Raw genomic sequence first — 17,995 nt, 5'->3', positions numbered from 1 at the left:
GCATCTCTGATCGGCTCAAGACCAACAGAATTAAGGTTTTGGGTGGTCTAGTCAAAGTCTAGATTAAATCCAAGTGTGGCAATACCTTCAACGGCCTTAATAAAAGCAGCTTCTTTGATTATTCAGATTCCCTTTCTCTAGTGTTAAAATCTAATCTGAAACATTTAATTGTTACCGAGAAAAAAAAAAAAAAGCAAAAACAGGAGAAACGTGCCCAGCAGCACTGGATCATTCCACTGATTCTACTTACAGCTTATTTGCGGCTTATTGTACTTGAAGCTAGGGCTGGACGATAATTCAATAACAATATATATCGATCGATAGAAGTGTGGTTCAATAGAGAAAAAAATAAGTCAATAAAATGTTCAATAAAAGAACCTATCATGTAGGTTAATACTGTTAGTACTGTGAAATCACTCTGCACTTTATCCTGGAACTGTCCTGCAAAGTTATTTTATTATCCTGCAAAGTTACTTTATTATCCTGCAAAGTTATTTTATTATCCAGCAAAGTTACTTTATTCTGAAATCCAATGCAATTCACTGAAATTCTTAAGCTGTTTGCAAATGAAATTTCGTTCTGTACGCAAAATGACAATAAGGTTTGTCTAAGTATAAATCTAAGTACTACAGCCATTACATCCTCCCAACCAATCACAAACACAGACCCAGGAAAGCTCTGTCAGCCTTCAAAAAGTTCATAGAGCATGTGTTCTTTTTTTTTTTTTTAAGACTTACAGTTTTGGTGAAATGTTGGTTGAATGAAGGGTTGTCTTTGAATCAATTTATTTAAGCATTGAGCAACAGCATAAAATAAATGATCATGGCTACACTCAAAATGTATGTTTTAATTTTTTTTTTGTTTTTTGATAATTATTCATATCGATCAATATGATTTCTATTTTATCGATATGCCTTTTTTCTATATTTATCGTCCAGCCCTACTTGAAGCTGAGAATTTGCACCGGCATCTTACAGCTTATGTTTCTGAACCCCGACCCATCACGGCTGTTCCACCGTCACAGCATTTCAAACCCAGCTTATTCCTGCAGAACCCGTCTGTTCCCAAGCGAAAAGCGGTTTACTTGTGAAACTCTCCAAAGCAGTTCTTGTTCTTGTTGAGGCACAGGTGCACGTTGCACTTCGAACACTTGTAGACGCTCTGGCCCTTGCACTGAGAGAGCTTGCAGCGCTGCCGCTCGCTCACGACCGCCGGCCAGTGACCCACGGCGTCCGAGCGGACTTCCAGCGTCGGTAGGGCCCTGGTCGGACCTCGGTACTTCTTCTTCTGGAAGTCCCTGTCGACGTCGGGTGAGGGCGGCTCCCTCTTGACGCTGGAGATTTCGCTGAACTGCATGCAGAGCGCCTGCGCCACCGAGGTCCGAAAAGCGAGCAGGTCCTTCTGCTCTTTCCTCGGCACGTCCAGCGAATCGCAGTCACGCCGGTACAGCAGCCAGCTGTTTACGACGACCATGTCGACGAAGTGAAAGAAGAACCTGTGGTAGTACTTCTTGGACCTGATCTGGATGCGGTGCGACGCGATCAGCGCGTCGAGAGCGTGGACCCCGCCCAAGAACTTGTGGTGCAGGCCGACGATGCTCGGGCACGTCACAAAAACGTTGTGCTTCAACCTCTTGTCCCACCTCTTGACTCTGGAGACGGAATGGGCTCCGGCGAAGTTGCTGGCGACGATCACGCCTCTGCTGTCGAGCCACTTGACCGCTCTTATCTCGGCGCCGTCCAAGACGACCCTTTTCTCTTCAAACGTCCCTCTCCCCCTCTCCTTCATGTCGGCGTCGGCGCTGAAACGGCACCCTTGCAGTTGGCTCTGCTGCACGGTCCCGAGCGCTGGCACCCCCTTAGCCGCGAGGGCGGCGAACAGGTCCACGGAGGCAAAGCCGTGATCAAAATACAGCAGGTGATTGGCGGGCCGGTGGATGGCTTGCGCCAGCTTCACGACAATGTTCCCATTTGCCCCGATGTCAGGGTCTCCGGGTTCGGGGTCGGTTTTGCCCGTGAATACGTCAAACGAATGCACCAGGCCCTTCACGTCACACAGCACGAAGATTTTATATCCCCACCTGTGTGGCCTCTTGGGGAGATACTGCTTCAGAGTAGACCTGCCTTTGAAGGGGACAATCTGTTCGCCGATCAGGAGCATCCGGTCCTGAGGGAGAGCCCGAAACTTGCGGAGGAGCGAATCGACGACCGGCCTGATTTTGAAGAGCTTGTCCTTGCCGTTGGCCGCCATGTTGTTGTTGTCGTTGAAGTGGAGGAACTTGGTGATCTCTTCGAAGCGGTCCCGGGACATCACGTCAGCCACCTGCGGCACCCGACACTCGCTGGACCAGTACATCCTGAGCCGCGGCAGGTGCACGACGCTCATATACAGCACGGTGCCGATGAACTGCTCCAGCTCACCCTGGTCCAACTTCAGGGCGCTGTTGGCGTTTTCTTGTGCGCAGTACAGGTTGCTTTGTTGGGCGACGGTTTCCAAAAGGTCCGCGTCGAAGAAGTCCCGGAAGTACTGAACGGGTTCTCTGGATTCGTCTGCATCGGAGAGAACGCCTTGCCACGCCGGGAAGTGTTTCGCAGAGTTCTGCTGCGGCGCCGCGTCCCACGCGACCTCCTCCCACGTCCTTGACGCAGCGGCTGAGGTCCTTCTAGTAGTAACGCCACCGGTGCTGCGGGCGGTAGCGCCGTCTTTCCAGTCGTGGTCTTCATCGGTGCTGCTGTCATCGTCGCTCGGTATAGCTCCGTTGTCTTCATCGCTGTTGCAGTCACTGAGGCAGCTGTCGTCGCTTTCAATGGGTGGAACTCCATAGAAAGGTGCCGCGTCCGTCACATCCATCTGAAAACAGAGGGCAGAAACGGCTTTTATAACTCAGCGTGCTGTTTTTATCCCGTTCTGCAGATGCAGTTTGAAACATGCAATCCGACAAAATGTAAATGCAAAACATTATGAACGAGAATTTCTTCTTTTGCTTTCTTCGCATCGAGTGGTTTTGCGTGTACTGAGTTTACTGAGATCATATACAAGTTGAAAAAGGTCTGATGATTACGTCACGGATTTGTAAAATTCTAACTTTTATGTTAATCTGAGGCACACCTGGAGGCGTAGTTTAGAGCCACTCTGTCAAACGCTCTGCTGCCTTGCGTGAGACCATGGAAGAATCGTGGAAATGTCAAACATACAGACAGTTCAGGAAGAAGACCAGCTCTGTGTCCAAAACGTGGTTTGTTCTTTGTCTAATAATAGTCTTTATTGTCATTCCAACATACATTCCAAAGTTATGTGTCCTCTGCAATTTAACCCATTCCTCAGGGAGCAATGGGCTGCCCCTTACTGGTCTCTGGAGAGCCTTCTGGGGCTCAGGGACCCAGAGTGGCAGTCTGTGGGATATGAACCCTGAATCTTGCAACCTCTCCAACACAAACACCCTGCTGTCTAACTACTAGACCACCAGTCCCCCATTTGAGGTGTTAATCCCAAAATAAAAACTAAAGACCTTGTAAAGGTGCTGGCTGCAGCTGGTTAGAGTCTTATTATCCCCAGAGAGAAAAGTCTTAGAGGGGAAGATGCCATTACCCCCCAAAAGTACAATAAAAAGCCAGATTATAGTTTGCAAATACACACAAGGTTAAAGATTTTTGAAGACATGTTCCATGGTCTGATTAAACTAAGATCAAGGTTTTGGCTCAATGATCCTTTTTTACATTTGAAGGAAAAAAGGGGAAGCTTGAAAGACTGAAAGCACCATCCCAACTGTAGAGTACGAGGGTGGCAGCGGCGGTTTAAATTACTAATGAAATGTATTTACATTTTGCAATTTCATGAAAGTTAAAAGGGAATTCTCTAAAAGAAAATAGATTTCTCCCATTTTTCCTTCATTAAAAAGATATAAATGATCACAGTTATCCTGAATGACCTAAACTGTAAAAATATACAAATAAAAGTCCGGTGGCTTCCAGAAGCCACCGGACATTTACTCCGGTTACTTCTGATTTAAGCCTGTTTGTGGCATGTCAACACCGCAATCATAAAAGGATATACAGTGAGTATAAAAAGTACACAGAACCCCGTTAAAATAAAAAAAATTTTAAGACCATAACGCATCATTTTAAAACTTGTGACATTTATCCATTATGATTCAACTGAAAGCAAAGTTGTCATGGGTTGAAATATAAAAACTATAAAAGCTGCCATGGCCTGCTCACGTAAGTCTGCAAAAAAAATTGCTGAATCACCTTTGGATTTAATTTCAGTCTTCTCTTTATCAGCATAAATAAAAAATATTTTTTTACCAATCAAACTCGCAAAGGTTTAGCAATATCTCTCAGATCGTGAGGACATTTTTTTCCCACAGTCCTATTCAGAGATGGTGTGTCAAATTTGGTTCTGGATCCTGGCTTGGCAGCTCCAAATGTGTCATTTTCTTTAGATAAACCCCTTGTCTTGTTGATTTTGAAGCACATTTGGACTCGATTTGAGGCTTAAAAATGCCTCCTAATCTGTAGCTTTCTAGCACTCTGGTTCTTGACTTTATCTACTTCAGCAAAAAATTAAAAATAAAGAAAAAGAGGAACCCTTTAAATCATTCTTTCGGGAGGTTTTTAGAGTCTTGATTACAATCTCATTATTCGCATTAGTAAAAAAAAAAAAACAAAAAAAACACACAAACTAGATTTCTTTAAAAGGTGTGTGTGCACTTTACATATTGACTGTTTTTTTTTTTTTTTTTTAAGGCTTTTAAGTATATGCACAGGAATCCCAGCTTCTATGGCGTTACACCGACATACTATTCATTTGCAGCCTTTATGGTCTAATGTAGCGAAAGCGCGACAAACCAAAATCTACAAATAACTTCGAAAATCTACGTCGCACACAGTCCATTCTAGTAAAAGCAACCGATAGGCTGGTAGGGTTTTTTTGTTATTTTGGCGCAACTTACTGCGAAACAGGATCATTTGCGGAGTTTTGTAGTTAAAATCGGCGTTGTCTCCCGGGATAACACTTCCGCTTTCACAAACCGGATGTGCTTCACACAATGACCAATAGAATTGCACAAAGAACGAACGAACGCCGCAAGCCCGTTTCAACCGTACGTCAATAACTCCGCCATCTTGTGAGTGTCAGATCCTTTTGAAAGGGGGATGAAAAGAAGAGAGTTTATTTTTTACAGAATGTTACGTCCATCTGAGTGACAAGCGTGAATATCTGACAATATATATGTGTGTCACTCACAGTGTCCTTGGTGGATTTAGACTTAGACAAACTTTATTGTCATTTTGTATGTACAGAGTGCATGCAAAACGAAATTTCGTTGCATACAGCTTACGACAATGTAATGAGATTGCAATTGAAATAAAATAACATTACAATATAAAGTGTAGCAGAAAAACAGATTTTCAAAAATTGTGCAGAAGAATGTTCCATCATGTTTATAGTGCAAAAATAGTGGTGCAAAAAGGCATTAGTTTGAAAAGTTCAGGGTTGGCAGTGCAAGATACTCGGTGACCGGGAACCGGGTGGTTCCCAGTCACTGAGAACCACCAATGCACTAACCAATCATGGCGCCAACCACCACCAGGGAGCCTGACGGGTGGGATGAGCCCCACAATTAGAGACCTGAAATGTTCCAGGAGAGGGTGCAGCCCAAAACCTGACCTGACAAAAAACTCACAATTTCCCACCCTAATGCCCACACATGGAAACACTATAACCATACACCCAATGTAATAAGACTCAAGAATGCACACTGTAACACCCACTTGCACTCCCCACACAATGATGGGGACAGCCCACCTGTCAAGCACTCGGGGACAAAGTAATTAAAAATAACTTTATACTCTTCTGTCCAAAGAACATTTTTTCCAGAAGCGATGCTTGACCTTTGTATTTTTCTTTGAAAGCAAATGTTTCCTCTCTGTGCACCTCCCATGGAAGTTCAACGTGTGCAATTTCTTTGTGATTGCAGAGGCATGTTTTCATATCAGTAGCAGAAAAAAGCCTGGTGTAGATTCCGTGATAACAATTATAACAAAATTAGAACTTTAAATCTAATATTTATTACAATAGGAAGAAGAAAAAAGAGAAACAAAGATAATAAATCAGAGTTGGTGTGGCCAATTCTGTATTTAAGGATTGGTTTGCTTTGTTTCCAGAAGTGAATTAAAATCTGTGTAAGATCCATTCGCATTAGCTAAAGATGAACCTTGGTGTTTTTTTTTTTTATTTCAGTTGGGTTACATCTTTCATATCTATGGTAGCAAAGTTATTCGGATTCCTTCTGCACGTGTGCAATATGCATAGGTGTGCCACCTTGACTGGATCAAGACACTTTTTGGTGAATCTGTGACCATAGTTCACGAGGAGTTGAACAGAGTTTTAGGTTTAATCCAGTTTATTTCAAGTTTAGTTTCTGCTAAATTTTACTGCATGTATTTTTCTTGGTTGGTTAAGAGACCCTTAATTCAATATGTGCACCTTGACAAATGCCACAATCTTCCATTGATCAATGAATCACAGAAGTTCTTTAGAATCTAAATTGTTATTATTTGATTTTTTTTTTCCTTCTGTCAGAAAACGAGCCACCTTCTTTGACACCAATCCATGTTTTCAATTTTGTTTACATTTAACCACGTATCCTTGGAGAACATTTGAGACTTCCGTGTTCTACTCAACGCAAACAGGCTCCTTGTTGTCTGATTGCTTTTGTTTCCACTTGAATTTAGTGGTGGTTTATTTTAAACTCGCTGGATTAAACTCAACAATTTCACCTGGTTTTTACAGACAACAACAAAATGTGGTAAGTAAGAGTGTGCTTTTTTTTGTGTCAGATTTAATATAAAAACTTTGAATCAAATTCAACACGTTCTCTTGGAAAAGTCTTACAGGTAAAAAAAAGTAGGTTGTTTAAGGTGCATCTAGTGTTCATTTTTTTATGTTACAGGAACAATCCCGCAGAGCAAGACAACCAGCAGAAATCAGGCAGTAGACTGATCCTTCCTGCCTTGTATGACTGTAAAAGTCTGTCACTCAGCAGGCCACAGCCTCAGAGGGACCAAGCGCTGAAGTTGAATGAACTCTTCCTCTCCCTGCAGGGCAACAACATTGCTCGGGTAATGAGCGTCTGCTGAGCCTCACTGCTGAATTTTTGGGTGTTACATTAGATCCTACCAGTTGAACTGCCTTCATTTGACTAAATTATCAAATGTCTTGCATCTGATCATGATTTCTGTTAGAGATTAGCTGATGTCGGGTGGATTTCTTTCTCATTGCTACAGATTCCTTTAGCCATTCGTAACACCATGGGGCATCTCACATCTCGCCACATGGAGGTCAGCCATTGGCAGGCCCTTATCTACGAGAGCATCCGGCGGGTAGAACGAGAAGTCGCCTGTGTGGAGCAGGTACCTGCGTTAGCAATTGCGCCATCGGCTCACAAAGCGGACTATGGTAACGCTGTCGATCGCGTCCTCAGGTGAAAGAGATGGCGGAGCACTGTCTCCAGGAGAGGCAGCTGTACAGTCAGCTCTTGAGTGACTGTGTGGCTCTCAGCAGCAGCTTGTGCTCAGCGGGTCTGAGACAAGACCAGGTCTTCATCAAGCTGAAGAAAGAGGAGCAGCTGAACAACGAGAGCAGGGAGGTGCTGCAGAAGCAGATCGCTCTCCTACTGGAGAAACTAAGGTCAGCTTTTAAGGGGCGGGTCTGATGAATCTGGCTAGCACAGATCCGGAGGAAGATAAAAAAAAATAAAAACATCAACCTCTGTTTTCTTGCTGCAGCTCCCTGAAGACCATCCGCTCTCGGCTGCAAGTGGATTTCCAAGACAAGATGGAGGCCATCAAGCTCACCACCAGGTGCATCACGTTCGAGGTGGAAACCCCGTGCTCTTACTTTCCAGCTGGGCCGCTCAAACCAATCCACGTGAACTACGACAAGTGGCTGTCTCACTGCCAATGCCTGAAGCTGACCGCCGACAACCTGGTGAAGGACTCGTCATCCTGCAGGGGCAACCTGCAGTTCCTCATAGCCAATGTAAGACAAAGTCAGAGCTGCAGTTACTGATAGGGAGTTTCCATGTAGGCATCAAGGCCAGGAATGTCATATCGCTTTTGGGTTTAAAATTATGCCTTCTTCAATGATTTCTAACCACCTTTGGGGTCAAAATTATGCACGAAGGCTAAAATGTATACACATACACTCCTTAATCTTTGGACAGATGTTCCTTAGCGAGTTGCAGAGAAATATGTTTGGTTTCTGAAGGACCGCAACAAGCTTCAGCAAATCTGGCTGAATATGACATCGTTGTGCTCAGTATATGCAAAAAGCTAAATCTCAGCCTCTTTTATCCATTTACAAAATGGCGCTGGTGTTTGTTTCTGATCATTATCCCGTTGGGTCAAAATTCCCAGCACCTAGTTGTTGAGTAGAGAAGAAGCCGAAGAATCTGAAGGCTATCTTCTACTTTCATTATATCCACCACCAAAAACAGCAAAAACAGGCCAAAGGATGATGATTGCCCTTGTCTCTTCACACTTCATTGAAGACAACTCTATTTCTTTCTCCTATGCCTTGAAAAAAAACCTTGAGAAGGCAATTGGTTTGTCCGTGTGAGAAGCATTCAGACATATTTTAACGAAGTTAGAAGGTCAGCACCCTCTCAGTCCATGCTAATGCTAAGCTTCCTGCAGCACGGACAGTGACACAGTTGTTCCCGCTGGCTTGACTCTGGGTGGTTCCTCGACTGTTCCTGATGTCTCTAATCAATTTCCTTTCCTATGAGGGCGAATGTTTTCGTTGGATGTTCGAAAGTGATCGTTGTTTCAGAAAGGATGGAGTAATATTAAGCTTCATGTGATGCCCCAACCTCCGGCCCCATTGAGGATCTGTCGTTTATGTTCAGCAGCCTGGGTCCTCCACTGATAACCAGTTTTAAATAAACTTTATCAAGCCTGCTAAGAGTAAATCAAACATAAGTGTAGATTTCTTCACACCTGTCGTTTATGTCGCAAAAAGAAGGGTTCACATGTAGCACCGAAAGTCAAAAACTGACATGACATTTGTGGAAACCATAAAGGCTATGTAACCTTTCATAAGTGTTGGAATTTCTCGCCTTGGATTCTCTTCGTTAAAACAAATCGGCGCTTTCCCGTTTTTGATCAATCGCAGATAAGGAACACCAACGAGCGGCAACGCTGCAGCACCGGGGAATGCCTCAGGAGGAAGATCCACGAGCTGACCAAGTTCAACGATAACCTGAAGATGGACAGGCAGAGGGTCTGTATGCTGGAAACCTTTCACACCATCCCTACACCATCTCACACTTCTTCATTCATTCGTTGTTTTTTGTCCACGACCTCCAGGTCAAGCACGAGATTTCTGATCTGACCAAGGACGCGCAGAGAGTGGCCAACCACATTCAGAACTGCGATTCCAGGCTGCATCAGACCAGCCACCTTCTGGACATCCTCAACCAGAGACCCCGACTCGAACTCTGCCTGGACCATGTAGGCGTTACAGTCTGAGCGTTGTTGTTTTTTTTTAACACCTCAACCGGGTTTCCTCTGCTGCAAAATAACTGCTCATCTCTTCCTCCTTTTAGCCCCACAACTATTTCACTCTGGAGAGACAGGACCTGGTAACGATGGCTGCTGGCCTACAGTCGGTGCTCCAGCGTTCCCAGTAAGTTCTCCACCTCGATTAGCTTGTCTGTGGTCCGTCATTCTGCCGACTCACCGCTCCCTGGTCACCATCTTTCACAGGCAGAACCTGGGCATGGCATGCAAGCATCTGACCTTTATAGAAGACAAACTGGCGAGAAATACCGAAATCCTTGAGGTGGCGAAGAGGTGCCAGAGCCTCCACCAGAGCTTCCGGCTGGCCGTCAACACGGCTGTGGTTCTGAGTAACAGACCCAGGCTTTGTGGAGCCGGGCAAAGCTCCAGTCCGCTCATTGACCTGCAGTAGATGCATCTGCTGCTACCCACAGTCCTCCTCACCTGGCGCTGCCAATAAAATGCCTGACAAACATTTCGCATTGACTTGTTCCTATTAAATTAGTCTGTTAGTTTTTGGAAAGAACTGAATGTTTTTGGTAACACTGAGATAAAATCTGCATCGCTTTGATGATGTGAAATGAAAAAAAAAAGATCTGAAGAGCACAACTGTGGACCTAACCTCTTTAAAATTACACCATTAAGCATCTCAAACTAGTGCTCACATATTGGACTTTCTCATTCATTCCTGCATTAGTCATGTATAGTTAAAAAGTGAGTTATATTTTGTTACGCAGATTGCCATGCTCCTGGTATCTGAAAACCAGAAGATACATATGCATTAGATAAATAAATAAATGAATAAATAAATAAGATTCTACATAGTTATAGTATTTGATGTGCGCTCATAAAAGTGAGCCAGGGCAGTTGTCCATTTTGTGTTAACGTTTCTTTTTTAAGTTAGCATAGAATGGGTGTTTCTTTTTTGAGCCAGTAAACAAACAATTATATAATATTTACAAGAAAAAAAAAATCTATTTAAATCCAACAAACACTTTTTTATGTGTTAACTTAAAATTAAATGTTAACATGAAATTGACAACCACCCTAGTTTACTTTTGAGTTTTAAACAATGAAGCAACAAAGAGAAAAAAAACAACAACCCGTCAACAAAACCAATTTATAGAAATAAATAATTCAGAATGTAGACATTTTATCATCCAATTCTACTTCTTAGTCCTGTTTTAGTTTGACAGTATCCTCTCTTGTGAACGTATGAATGCAAACTGAAATCTATTGCTGAAAATACATAAAAATGAAAAAAAAAATGAACATCAAGTAGTAACACCAAGTAACAAGTAAAAGTGCATTTTCCTTGTTAACCAAGTTAAATAAGCCAGTTATATTCATTGTATTTTTGTAAATAGATATTTTGTGTTTGTTTTTTAACATTTTTTTTAGCAAAAATTCTAAACAGAGGTTTAACGTGCAGTGACGTATCGCTGGAGTTGTTTGTTCCTGGAAATGAACCGGGTCAGATTTATTGTAGCAACGGGCCCTAGCAACGGGCCCATGGAGACTAACAGTGGCTGAATGAAGGCATGCGAGACGACGCGGGTCGTTTCATACAATCTGAAGAAGTAAAGAAAAAAAATAACAATAATACAACACAGACTTGGCGACTTGAGACTGACGGCAGGGGGTTAAAGCCAAAGATGGGATGTTCCTGCTCCTCAAACACCGCGGTCCAACCGCTGACAGAGGCCAACCGGGTTCAGGTAGGTCCGGCGGTCCGTCACCCGCCCGCTTCCTGTAACGACAAGCGACATTTACCTCCAGAGGCTTTGAAAGCGTCCGTTGTCGCGCTTCCCTTAGCAAAAAAAAAAAAAAAAAGAGAAAAAAAGTAGTTTATTCAAGTGTAACACGAGTACTACTTATTTCATCCTTAAAACGAGGCAGTGTATTTTAAGTTTACTTTTTCTAAACTTCACAATAGTATAAAAATAGCACTTGTCTTATACTGAAGAGAATAGGGAGGGCGAGAGGCAGGGTACACCCTGGACGGGTCTCCAGTCCATCACAGGGTAACACAGAGACACACAAACCTGAGGGCAGTTTGGAGAGGCCAATTAACCCAGCAGTCATCGTGTTTTTTGGACCGTGGGAGGAAGCAGGAGTACCCAGAGGGAACCTACCTGCCCTGGGAGAACAAGCAAACTCCATGCAAAAAGCGCTCCAGGCTGGGGTTCGAACCTAGAACCTTCTTTGACTGAGCTTCTCAAAATCCATGTCCATGTCCAGAACACTGAGATCCTCTAATCAGTTGCTACTGGCCATGCCTAAAACCAGACTTAAAACCAAAGGTGACCGCGCCTTCATGGCAGCGGCACCGAGACTCTGGAATAACTTGCCTTGGCATATTCGATCGGCAGGCTCCTTGGAGGTTTTTAAATCCTCTCTAAAAACACAACTTTTCCCTGGCTTTTAATCAAGTCTAGGTGGACATTTGGCAAATTATATTTTATTTTAACATTTATTTTATTTAAATTGAAACATTTATCCTATTATATTTTATCTGCATTCAATTTTTCTTTTTGCATTGTGTTTATGTATTTTAGCATTCAGTTTTTATCTTTTATCTGTACAGCACTTTGGTCAACCCTGGTTGTTTTAAATGTGCTTTATAAATAAAGTTTGAGTTGAGTTGAGTTGAGTTCTTGCTCGAAGGCAACTGTGCAGCCGCCACATTTTCGTTCATCATTTTTCTTTTAAGCTACAAATGATACAGTTTTATAACAACAGTTTATCAGTGGTTCTTTGGCCCTTTTGAGGCGTAAGCATCCAGAGCAATTATGTGGAGGGTTAATTTTGTGAAATTAAACTGCATATTTCACTCACTGAGTGCTTCCTTATGAAGACTTTTCACAATGCTTCTGCTTAGGTGTAAACTTGAATTGGATTTTTTTTCCCCGGATAGTTTTAATATTGAATATTGAAAATTGGAATGCACTTCTGGCTCAGGAAGGACATTTCTAAATTAAATTGGCAATAATTTTTCCTAAATGCCACGCTGGTGTTCAACTATAATCACTATGCATATTTTCCAAAATGCACTAAATTTCAAGACCCATTGCACGACTGAATTCCCTAGATATCAGCAGGTATGTTATGAAATGGGTTTTATGGAAGAAAGTATTAAAAGAAGATATGTGAGAGCAGAGTTTGTCCTGCATGTGTATAGATGAGTCACAAAAGAAACTTAATAAAATTAATAAAAGCATGTATGTATTGCTTTCTTTCATTCACCAAAATTCAGAGCATGACACCGAAAACATGTAAAGTAAGGTTTCCGTTGTAGTTATTGGATATTTATTTGTATGCTTTACATACATATCAAGAGAATATGGGAATATAGTGTCATGTATTCATTAGAGAAAAAATGTAGAGCTAGTAAAACCTTCAGTTTGATTAAAAACTATTTTTACCACAAAAAAACTTTAACTTTAATTCATTATTGCTGGTCTAAATATACATTATTTCCTTTATACAGGGTGCATGATAGTACTAGTAGTTCCTGAGTTTCAGTATTATACAAAGCATCGTAACATTTTCATCGCCTCATGACAACGTCAGCAAAACACGTTCCGACAGTGTTTTTTGATGGATTTATTAATTTCCTGAGTTGCATTTTCTGCCTTTTCTCTGTTTCTCCATGGTGTCAGGACGAAGCCGGGAGCAAATGCAGCGGACGTGGCGACTCAGCCGGGTCAAAGCGCACCGCGGACAGCGGTGTCGTGCTGGAAAACAGAGACCTCCTGATGTTACCTGGAGCAGTGCCCGAAAAGCTCCCTCCGCTGTCCTCTGAGAGCCTCAAGGAAAGTGAGGTGGAAAGAAAGGCGCTGAATGGTGAGTTTGAGCTCCAAACAAGCTGAATGAAAAGGTCATCATCGTGTTGAAGAAGAAGAAAAAAAAAATCATGTTTAAAATTGTTTTTACTCTAGGTGCCGAGCCTAGCTTGCTGCAGGGTGACGCCCCAGTAAAGGGACGTCCAAAGTCCAGTGAGATACTGGAAGAGCTGTGGAATCAGGGCATCATTCCAGTGGGAGAAAGCTGGGGGAAAGACAGTGGTCCTGCATTCTGCATCATGGTGGGGGCCTCACTTTCTCTGGCTAAAGAGTTCAGTTAAAAACTGTAATATTGGAGCTAGAACTTAAAGGAATAAGTATGATATTTATTGTAAAATCAACCTAAATCATTCTCATTTGTTACCCAGGATGCTAGTAACATTCCCTATAAACAACCGGTCTCTCCATTAACAATCTCTTAGTCACGTTTTTCTCCTTTCAAACCTAGAGGTACGGTCCGGAACTACTTTGGTTCAGAGTGTAGCCCGTGTTTACTTCCTGGTTCTTCAGACAATCTTATGAGAGTTCCCAGGGTTCCCAACACAGAGTGCAGCATTTGGTATTTTATCTTGGCAAAAGAGCAGCAGCCTGCAAACATGGAAGCCAGTAAGAGAGGAGGACCAGAAACAGAAGAGAATACAACATTATATAGCTACACATCCTGTGGAAGTAAAAATTCACAAAAGCAACACACTGTTTAAAAACGGCATGTTAGATTGTTGTGATTGGCAAGCTGTTGTACCGATTTGAGCCACAAGGTGTCAGTATTACTTATAGTGCCTTGAGATTTGATACATCCGGAGCAGATTTAAGAACAAACATTTTATCTTATACCACGTATTTAACATCAAAAAATATTTAGATTTATATCTGATATTGCAAATTTCAAATCAACAACACACTCTGTTGTCCAAAATAAAGAGTTTCAAAGATGATGGCTGAACTGGGTGAATTAACAGCGCTTCAAAATGTTAACAAAAACATTTCCAGTTTATCTTAACTTTATATTTAAAATAGAAAATAGAACCATTGAATATTACTACACTCGTACATGAAGGTTTCTAATCATATAATTTCTTGCCTGTTGTGTTCAAATGATGAGGTGCTAAAAACAAAAAAATATTTTGTTATCAAAAGCTTAAGTTTTAAGTGTTTTTTCCTTTCTTTGTTTCTTTCTTTCTTTGTTTCTTTCTTTCTTTCTTTCTTTCTTGATTTAACAGTAAAATTGTTTTTTAAGGCTAAACTTACCTGTTATTGCACAGACTTGCTCCAGAACTCTCGGGTGTATAAACAGTTCACAAAATGTTTTATCTTCCCTCCAACATCTCTATCAGCTGTCTTTTTCACAGCAGAATAAATTAAATCGAGTGAAGGCTAGAGCATATAAAAATTTAGACCTAATTAGAAATTTTAAAACCATAAATGCAAGGTACAAAATGGGAAATTTTAGAACCTGATAAAGAGTTACATCTATTTACTAAGTTATACTAGTAAATAGATTTACTAAACTAAGTTTGATGTCTGAGTGTGTGATGAGATAAAAAGATACAGTGATTTGAAGTAAACTTGTAAGTTAAAATTGCATTGTAGCAGCTAAAGTAAATGCAGTAAAGATTTGTGTTTTTCTTATAAGGATGAACCCAAAGGCGCCGCTAGACGGCCTCCTGCCAGACTGAAGTCCCTGAAGGCCAGAAAGGATCAAAGCCACAGCAAAGAGGACTTGGATGAAAAGATGAGGCTGGTTGAGGAGAGACGCAAGGTAGAGAGTGTTTGGGTCAATGTTTTATTTCATGTACTCCTCCTTTAAATACAAGTCACGGTGTATTTTATTGGGATTATATGTCAGGAAAAGAATAGATGGCTTTAAAATGTTTCCCTGATAAAAACATTGTTTTTGGAGTGCAGCTCCTACAGAGTCTGGATGGCTGCTTGACTGGGCTTTCCTTTCCAGGCCTGTTAGGTGGACGGCCAAGTGTTGCTTGCATTTGGGTTTCAGTTGCGCTCTTCATTTTTAATTGCTAGACTGAACAGAGCTCGTGAGATGTTCAAAGCCTGGAATATTGTTTTATAACCTAAAGCTGCTTCAGAACTCATTTACAACTTGTCTACTGTGTTCCTTGGTCTTCATGGGGCTGTTTGTTCTTGGTTATCAGCATGAGAGGAGCTCCATGAAAATGCACTTTTTAAAAATTTGTTGTAAGAAAATAATGAAGCCATGCATGCTTATCCCGCTTTATAAAATTTATTGAGGTTTGTAGATTTTAACACAAGAAAAAACATGGAATAGTTCATTTATCTAATATATATAATCTAATCTGTTTCTTCTATCGTTTTTTTTAGTTCAAGCAAGATGAGCTGAAGACACGTCTAAGGACGAGCTCAGCTCGAGGTCGTAGGTCTGACCCCACCTTCACCACCGAGGACGATACAGACCCAACCCTGAGCCCCGTGGAGTCACTGCACCTTCCACCGATCAGCGAACCCTCTCCAGCTTCTCCTCTCCACAGCCAGATGGCACACAAAGCAGCTATGGGAGGACAGTGGGTCAAAGAGGCCGCAGGAGACAACGGGGGGTTTCGGGAGGGGGAAAATGCGAGTCAAGAAGCAGAGGAGAAAGGAGATTGCCAAGAGGGACGTGCAGAGGAAGGCGAGATGGAGGAAGAGGAGGTGACTCAAGTGGAGGAGCTGAGGAGGAGCGAGCTCCTCGCAGCGTTAGAAGAGCTGGAGAGTGATTCCAGCTTTCAACACGCAGAGGACAAAGACGAAACATTTTAGTCCATCACATAAAGGAGCCTCTAATCAGAGGCAAGAAGGAGGAAGAGGGCCAAAGTTTTATCATTTTGCACATTCATAAAGGATCCAACGTGTATATATGGTTGGCCACATGGATCTGATTAAACAAATGTGAAGAGCAAACCATCTCTCTTTTTACTGAGCTGCAACGTTCCTCAATGAAGGTTTTCCTCAGACGTGATGTTATGAGCTCACCAAGAAACTTAACGAGTTTCTGTGGGTTTCTCACTGAGAGGAACAGCATCATTCTTCCTGTGAGAGCAGTCGTTTCAATCGACACAAGATGGCGCTCTTTCAGTGAGTTAGACATGTTTCTGCCCTCACTGAAGCAGTGGTCTTTATTTACTGGGAAATTATCTTATTAACGACAGCACTTTGCTACAAAATCCATACAACAATATATAAAAAATAACGGTATAAATTGTAACATAAAATAAGCTACGAAAGGGGGGATTTGTTGTCAGAAGATGTAATTCAAGCTATTTGGTTTTTTTTAAGTTTGCATTGAAATGTATTATAGGTATCTGTTTAGAGATTCTTAATTTTGGGGGAAAAACAAACAAACCAATAAGTGCTTACTTGATAGTTAGATCTTACAGGAATATTTAAGTGTTTTTTTCAAGAACCTGACAGAAGGTGTGTTTTTTCCAAATCATTGACAAACAAGATTTCAAGGAGTTTTTCATGATTAAACTCAACAAACCCAAATCCCAGATTGGTTTTGGGGAAATGTGTTTGGTTCACTCAATCTGGAAGCAAATTGAGCTCTGAATTAATCTTTTATAAACCACAATCTTGGTGGCGCTAAATCATTCAGTGATTCAGCTTGACTTTGGGCTGTTTTTTTTTTTTTAAACAAGCCTTTAAAGGGGCCTCCACACTGATTAAGAATAAGCTGATTTAGACTAGTCAGCATGCCGTATAAGAAGAGACCACATTAAGGGTACGCAACCTGACCGGGCCCCCATTGTCAAGCCGGAGAAACTTGAAACAGGTACCCTCTTTTATTCACAACTCTCTGTGGACATTAAAAGGCGTGTGGTTGCATTAATAAAACAGGAAAAGAACAGAGAGCAAACGCATAGAAGCTGTATCAGGTTGCATTTCTCTGAAATGGGGAGGCCCTCTAAAACAACAGCTTACATTCAGATGGCTGTGATATGACAACAGACCCCTGCGATATGGTTGGCTAAACTGCTAAAGGTTCATTTTTTGGGACAAATAACCTAAAAGAAGAAAACTGAAGCATTTCCTGCTTTTGCAATACAGTTTTGGCTTAACGGGATCTAAATATTACATGTTGGCTCCCATTAGGGACGGAGACAGGTACACATTTTACCTGCAGCTAAACCAATAAATGGGTTTATTTTTAAAATTTTTTTATAATACCAACACACACACAAAAAACAACAACAACAGAGAACTACAAAACGGAAGGGAAAATATATGTGGTTAAGAATCTTTTGAAAATGAAAATCTAAAACTTGACGAGAGTGAAATTGATCTTCGTGGCCCCAAGGTGAAACACGGAGGTGGCAGCATCAAGCTGTGTGGATGCAGTTCTGAAGCGAGGACAGGGAAGTTGCTGGGAGGTGATGGGAAGATGGAGGCCGCTAAATACAGAGAAATCCTGTAAGAAAACGTGTCAGAGGCTGCAAAAGACTTGAGACAGGAGTGGATGTTCGCCTCCACCTGGACTGTGACCCTAAACATACAATCAGAGCTACAAAGGAATGGTTTACATCAAATTATATCATGTTAGAGTGACCCAGTCAAAGTCCAGACCTAGATCTAAAT

General features: G+C 41.9%; 3 protein-coding genes across 3 annotated transcripts; 2 read left to right on the top strand and 1 right to left on the bottom strand.

Moving 5' to 3' along the window:
• Positions 1-874: 874 nt before the first annotated feature.
• On the bottom strand, positions 875-5,082 carry LOC105930424 (piggyBac transposable element-derived protein 2). Its single transcript, XM_021319523.2, has 2 exons — positions 4,952-5,082; positions 875-2,850 (listed from the first exon to the last, which is right to left on the bottom strand). Exon 2 carries the CDS (start codon positions 2,848-2,850, stop codon positions 1,081-1,083), a length of 1,770 nt encoding a protein of 589 aa, XP_021175198.2. The 5' UTR covers positions 4,952-5,082; the 3' UTR covers positions 875-1,080.
• A 1,585-nt stretch (positions 5,083-6,667) lies between these two features.
• On the top strand, positions 6,668-10,035 carry LOC105930426 (tektin-5). Its single transcript, XM_012868640.3, has 9 exons — positions 6,668-6,808; positions 6,953-7,121; positions 7,287-7,412; positions 7,484-7,689; positions 7,788-8,040; positions 9,175-9,282; positions 9,369-9,512; positions 9,608-9,687; positions 9,768-10,035. The coding sequence occupies exons 1-9, from the start codon at positions 6,804-6,806 to the stop codon at positions 9,970-9,972; spliced, it is 1,296 nt and encodes a 431-aa protein (XP_012724094.2). The 5' UTR covers positions 6,668-6,803; the 3' UTR covers positions 9,973-10,035.
• Positions 10,036-13,461: 3,426 nt separating this feature from the next.
• stmnd1 (stathmin domain containing 1) lies at positions 13,462-16,333 on the top strand. Its single transcript, XM_036145157.1, has 3 exons — positions 13,462-13,647; positions 15,039-15,164; positions 15,746-16,333. The coding sequence occupies exons 1-3, from the start codon at positions 13,477-13,479 to the stop codon at positions 16,178-16,180; spliced, it is 732 nt and encodes a 243-aa protein (XP_036001050.1). The 5' UTR covers positions 13,462-13,476; the 3' UTR covers positions 16,181-16,333.
• The last annotated feature ends 1,662 nt before the right edge of the window (positions 16,334-17,995 follow it).

The sequence above is a fragment of the Fundulus heteroclitus genome, chromosome 13, assembly GCF_011125445.2.
Source record: "Fundulus heteroclitus isolate FHET01 chromosome 13, MU-UCD_Fhet_4.1, whole genome shotgun sequence".
NCBI classification, from domain to species: Eukaryota; Metazoa; Chordata; class Actinopteri; order Cyprinodontiformes; family Fundulidae; genus Fundulus; species Fundulus heteroclitus.
This window is presented reverse-complemented; position numbering and strand designations above follow the sequence as displayed.

Bases quoted from the DNA above. Each gene is read 5' to 3' on its own strand.
- LOC105930424 (XM_021319523.2), bottom strand. From the start codon at position 2,850: ATGGATGTGACGGACGCGGCACCTTTCTATGGAGTTCCACCCATTGAA.
- stmnd1 (XM_036145157.1), top strand. From the start codon at position 13,477: ATGTTTAAAATTGTTTTTACTCTAGGTGCCGAGCCTAGCTTGCTGCAG. The intron at 13,648-15,038 runs GTGGGGGCCTCA...TTTTCTTATAAG, and splicing joins GTCCTGCATTCTGCATCATG to GATGAACCCAAAGGCGCCGC. The intron at 15,165-15,745 runs GTAGAGAGTGTT...CGTTTTTTTTAG, and splicing joins TGGTTGAGGAGAGACGCAAG to TTCAAGCAAGATGAGCTGAA.
- LOC105930426 (XM_012868640.3), top strand. The intron at 7,122-7,286 runs GTAATGAGCGTC...TCATTGCTACAG, and splicing joins AGGGCAACAACATTGCTCGG to ATTCCTTTAGCCATTCGTAA. The intron at 9,513-9,607 runs GTAGGCGTTACA...TCCTCCTTTTAG, and splicing joins TCGAACTCTGCCTGGACCAT to CCCCACAACTATTTCACTCT.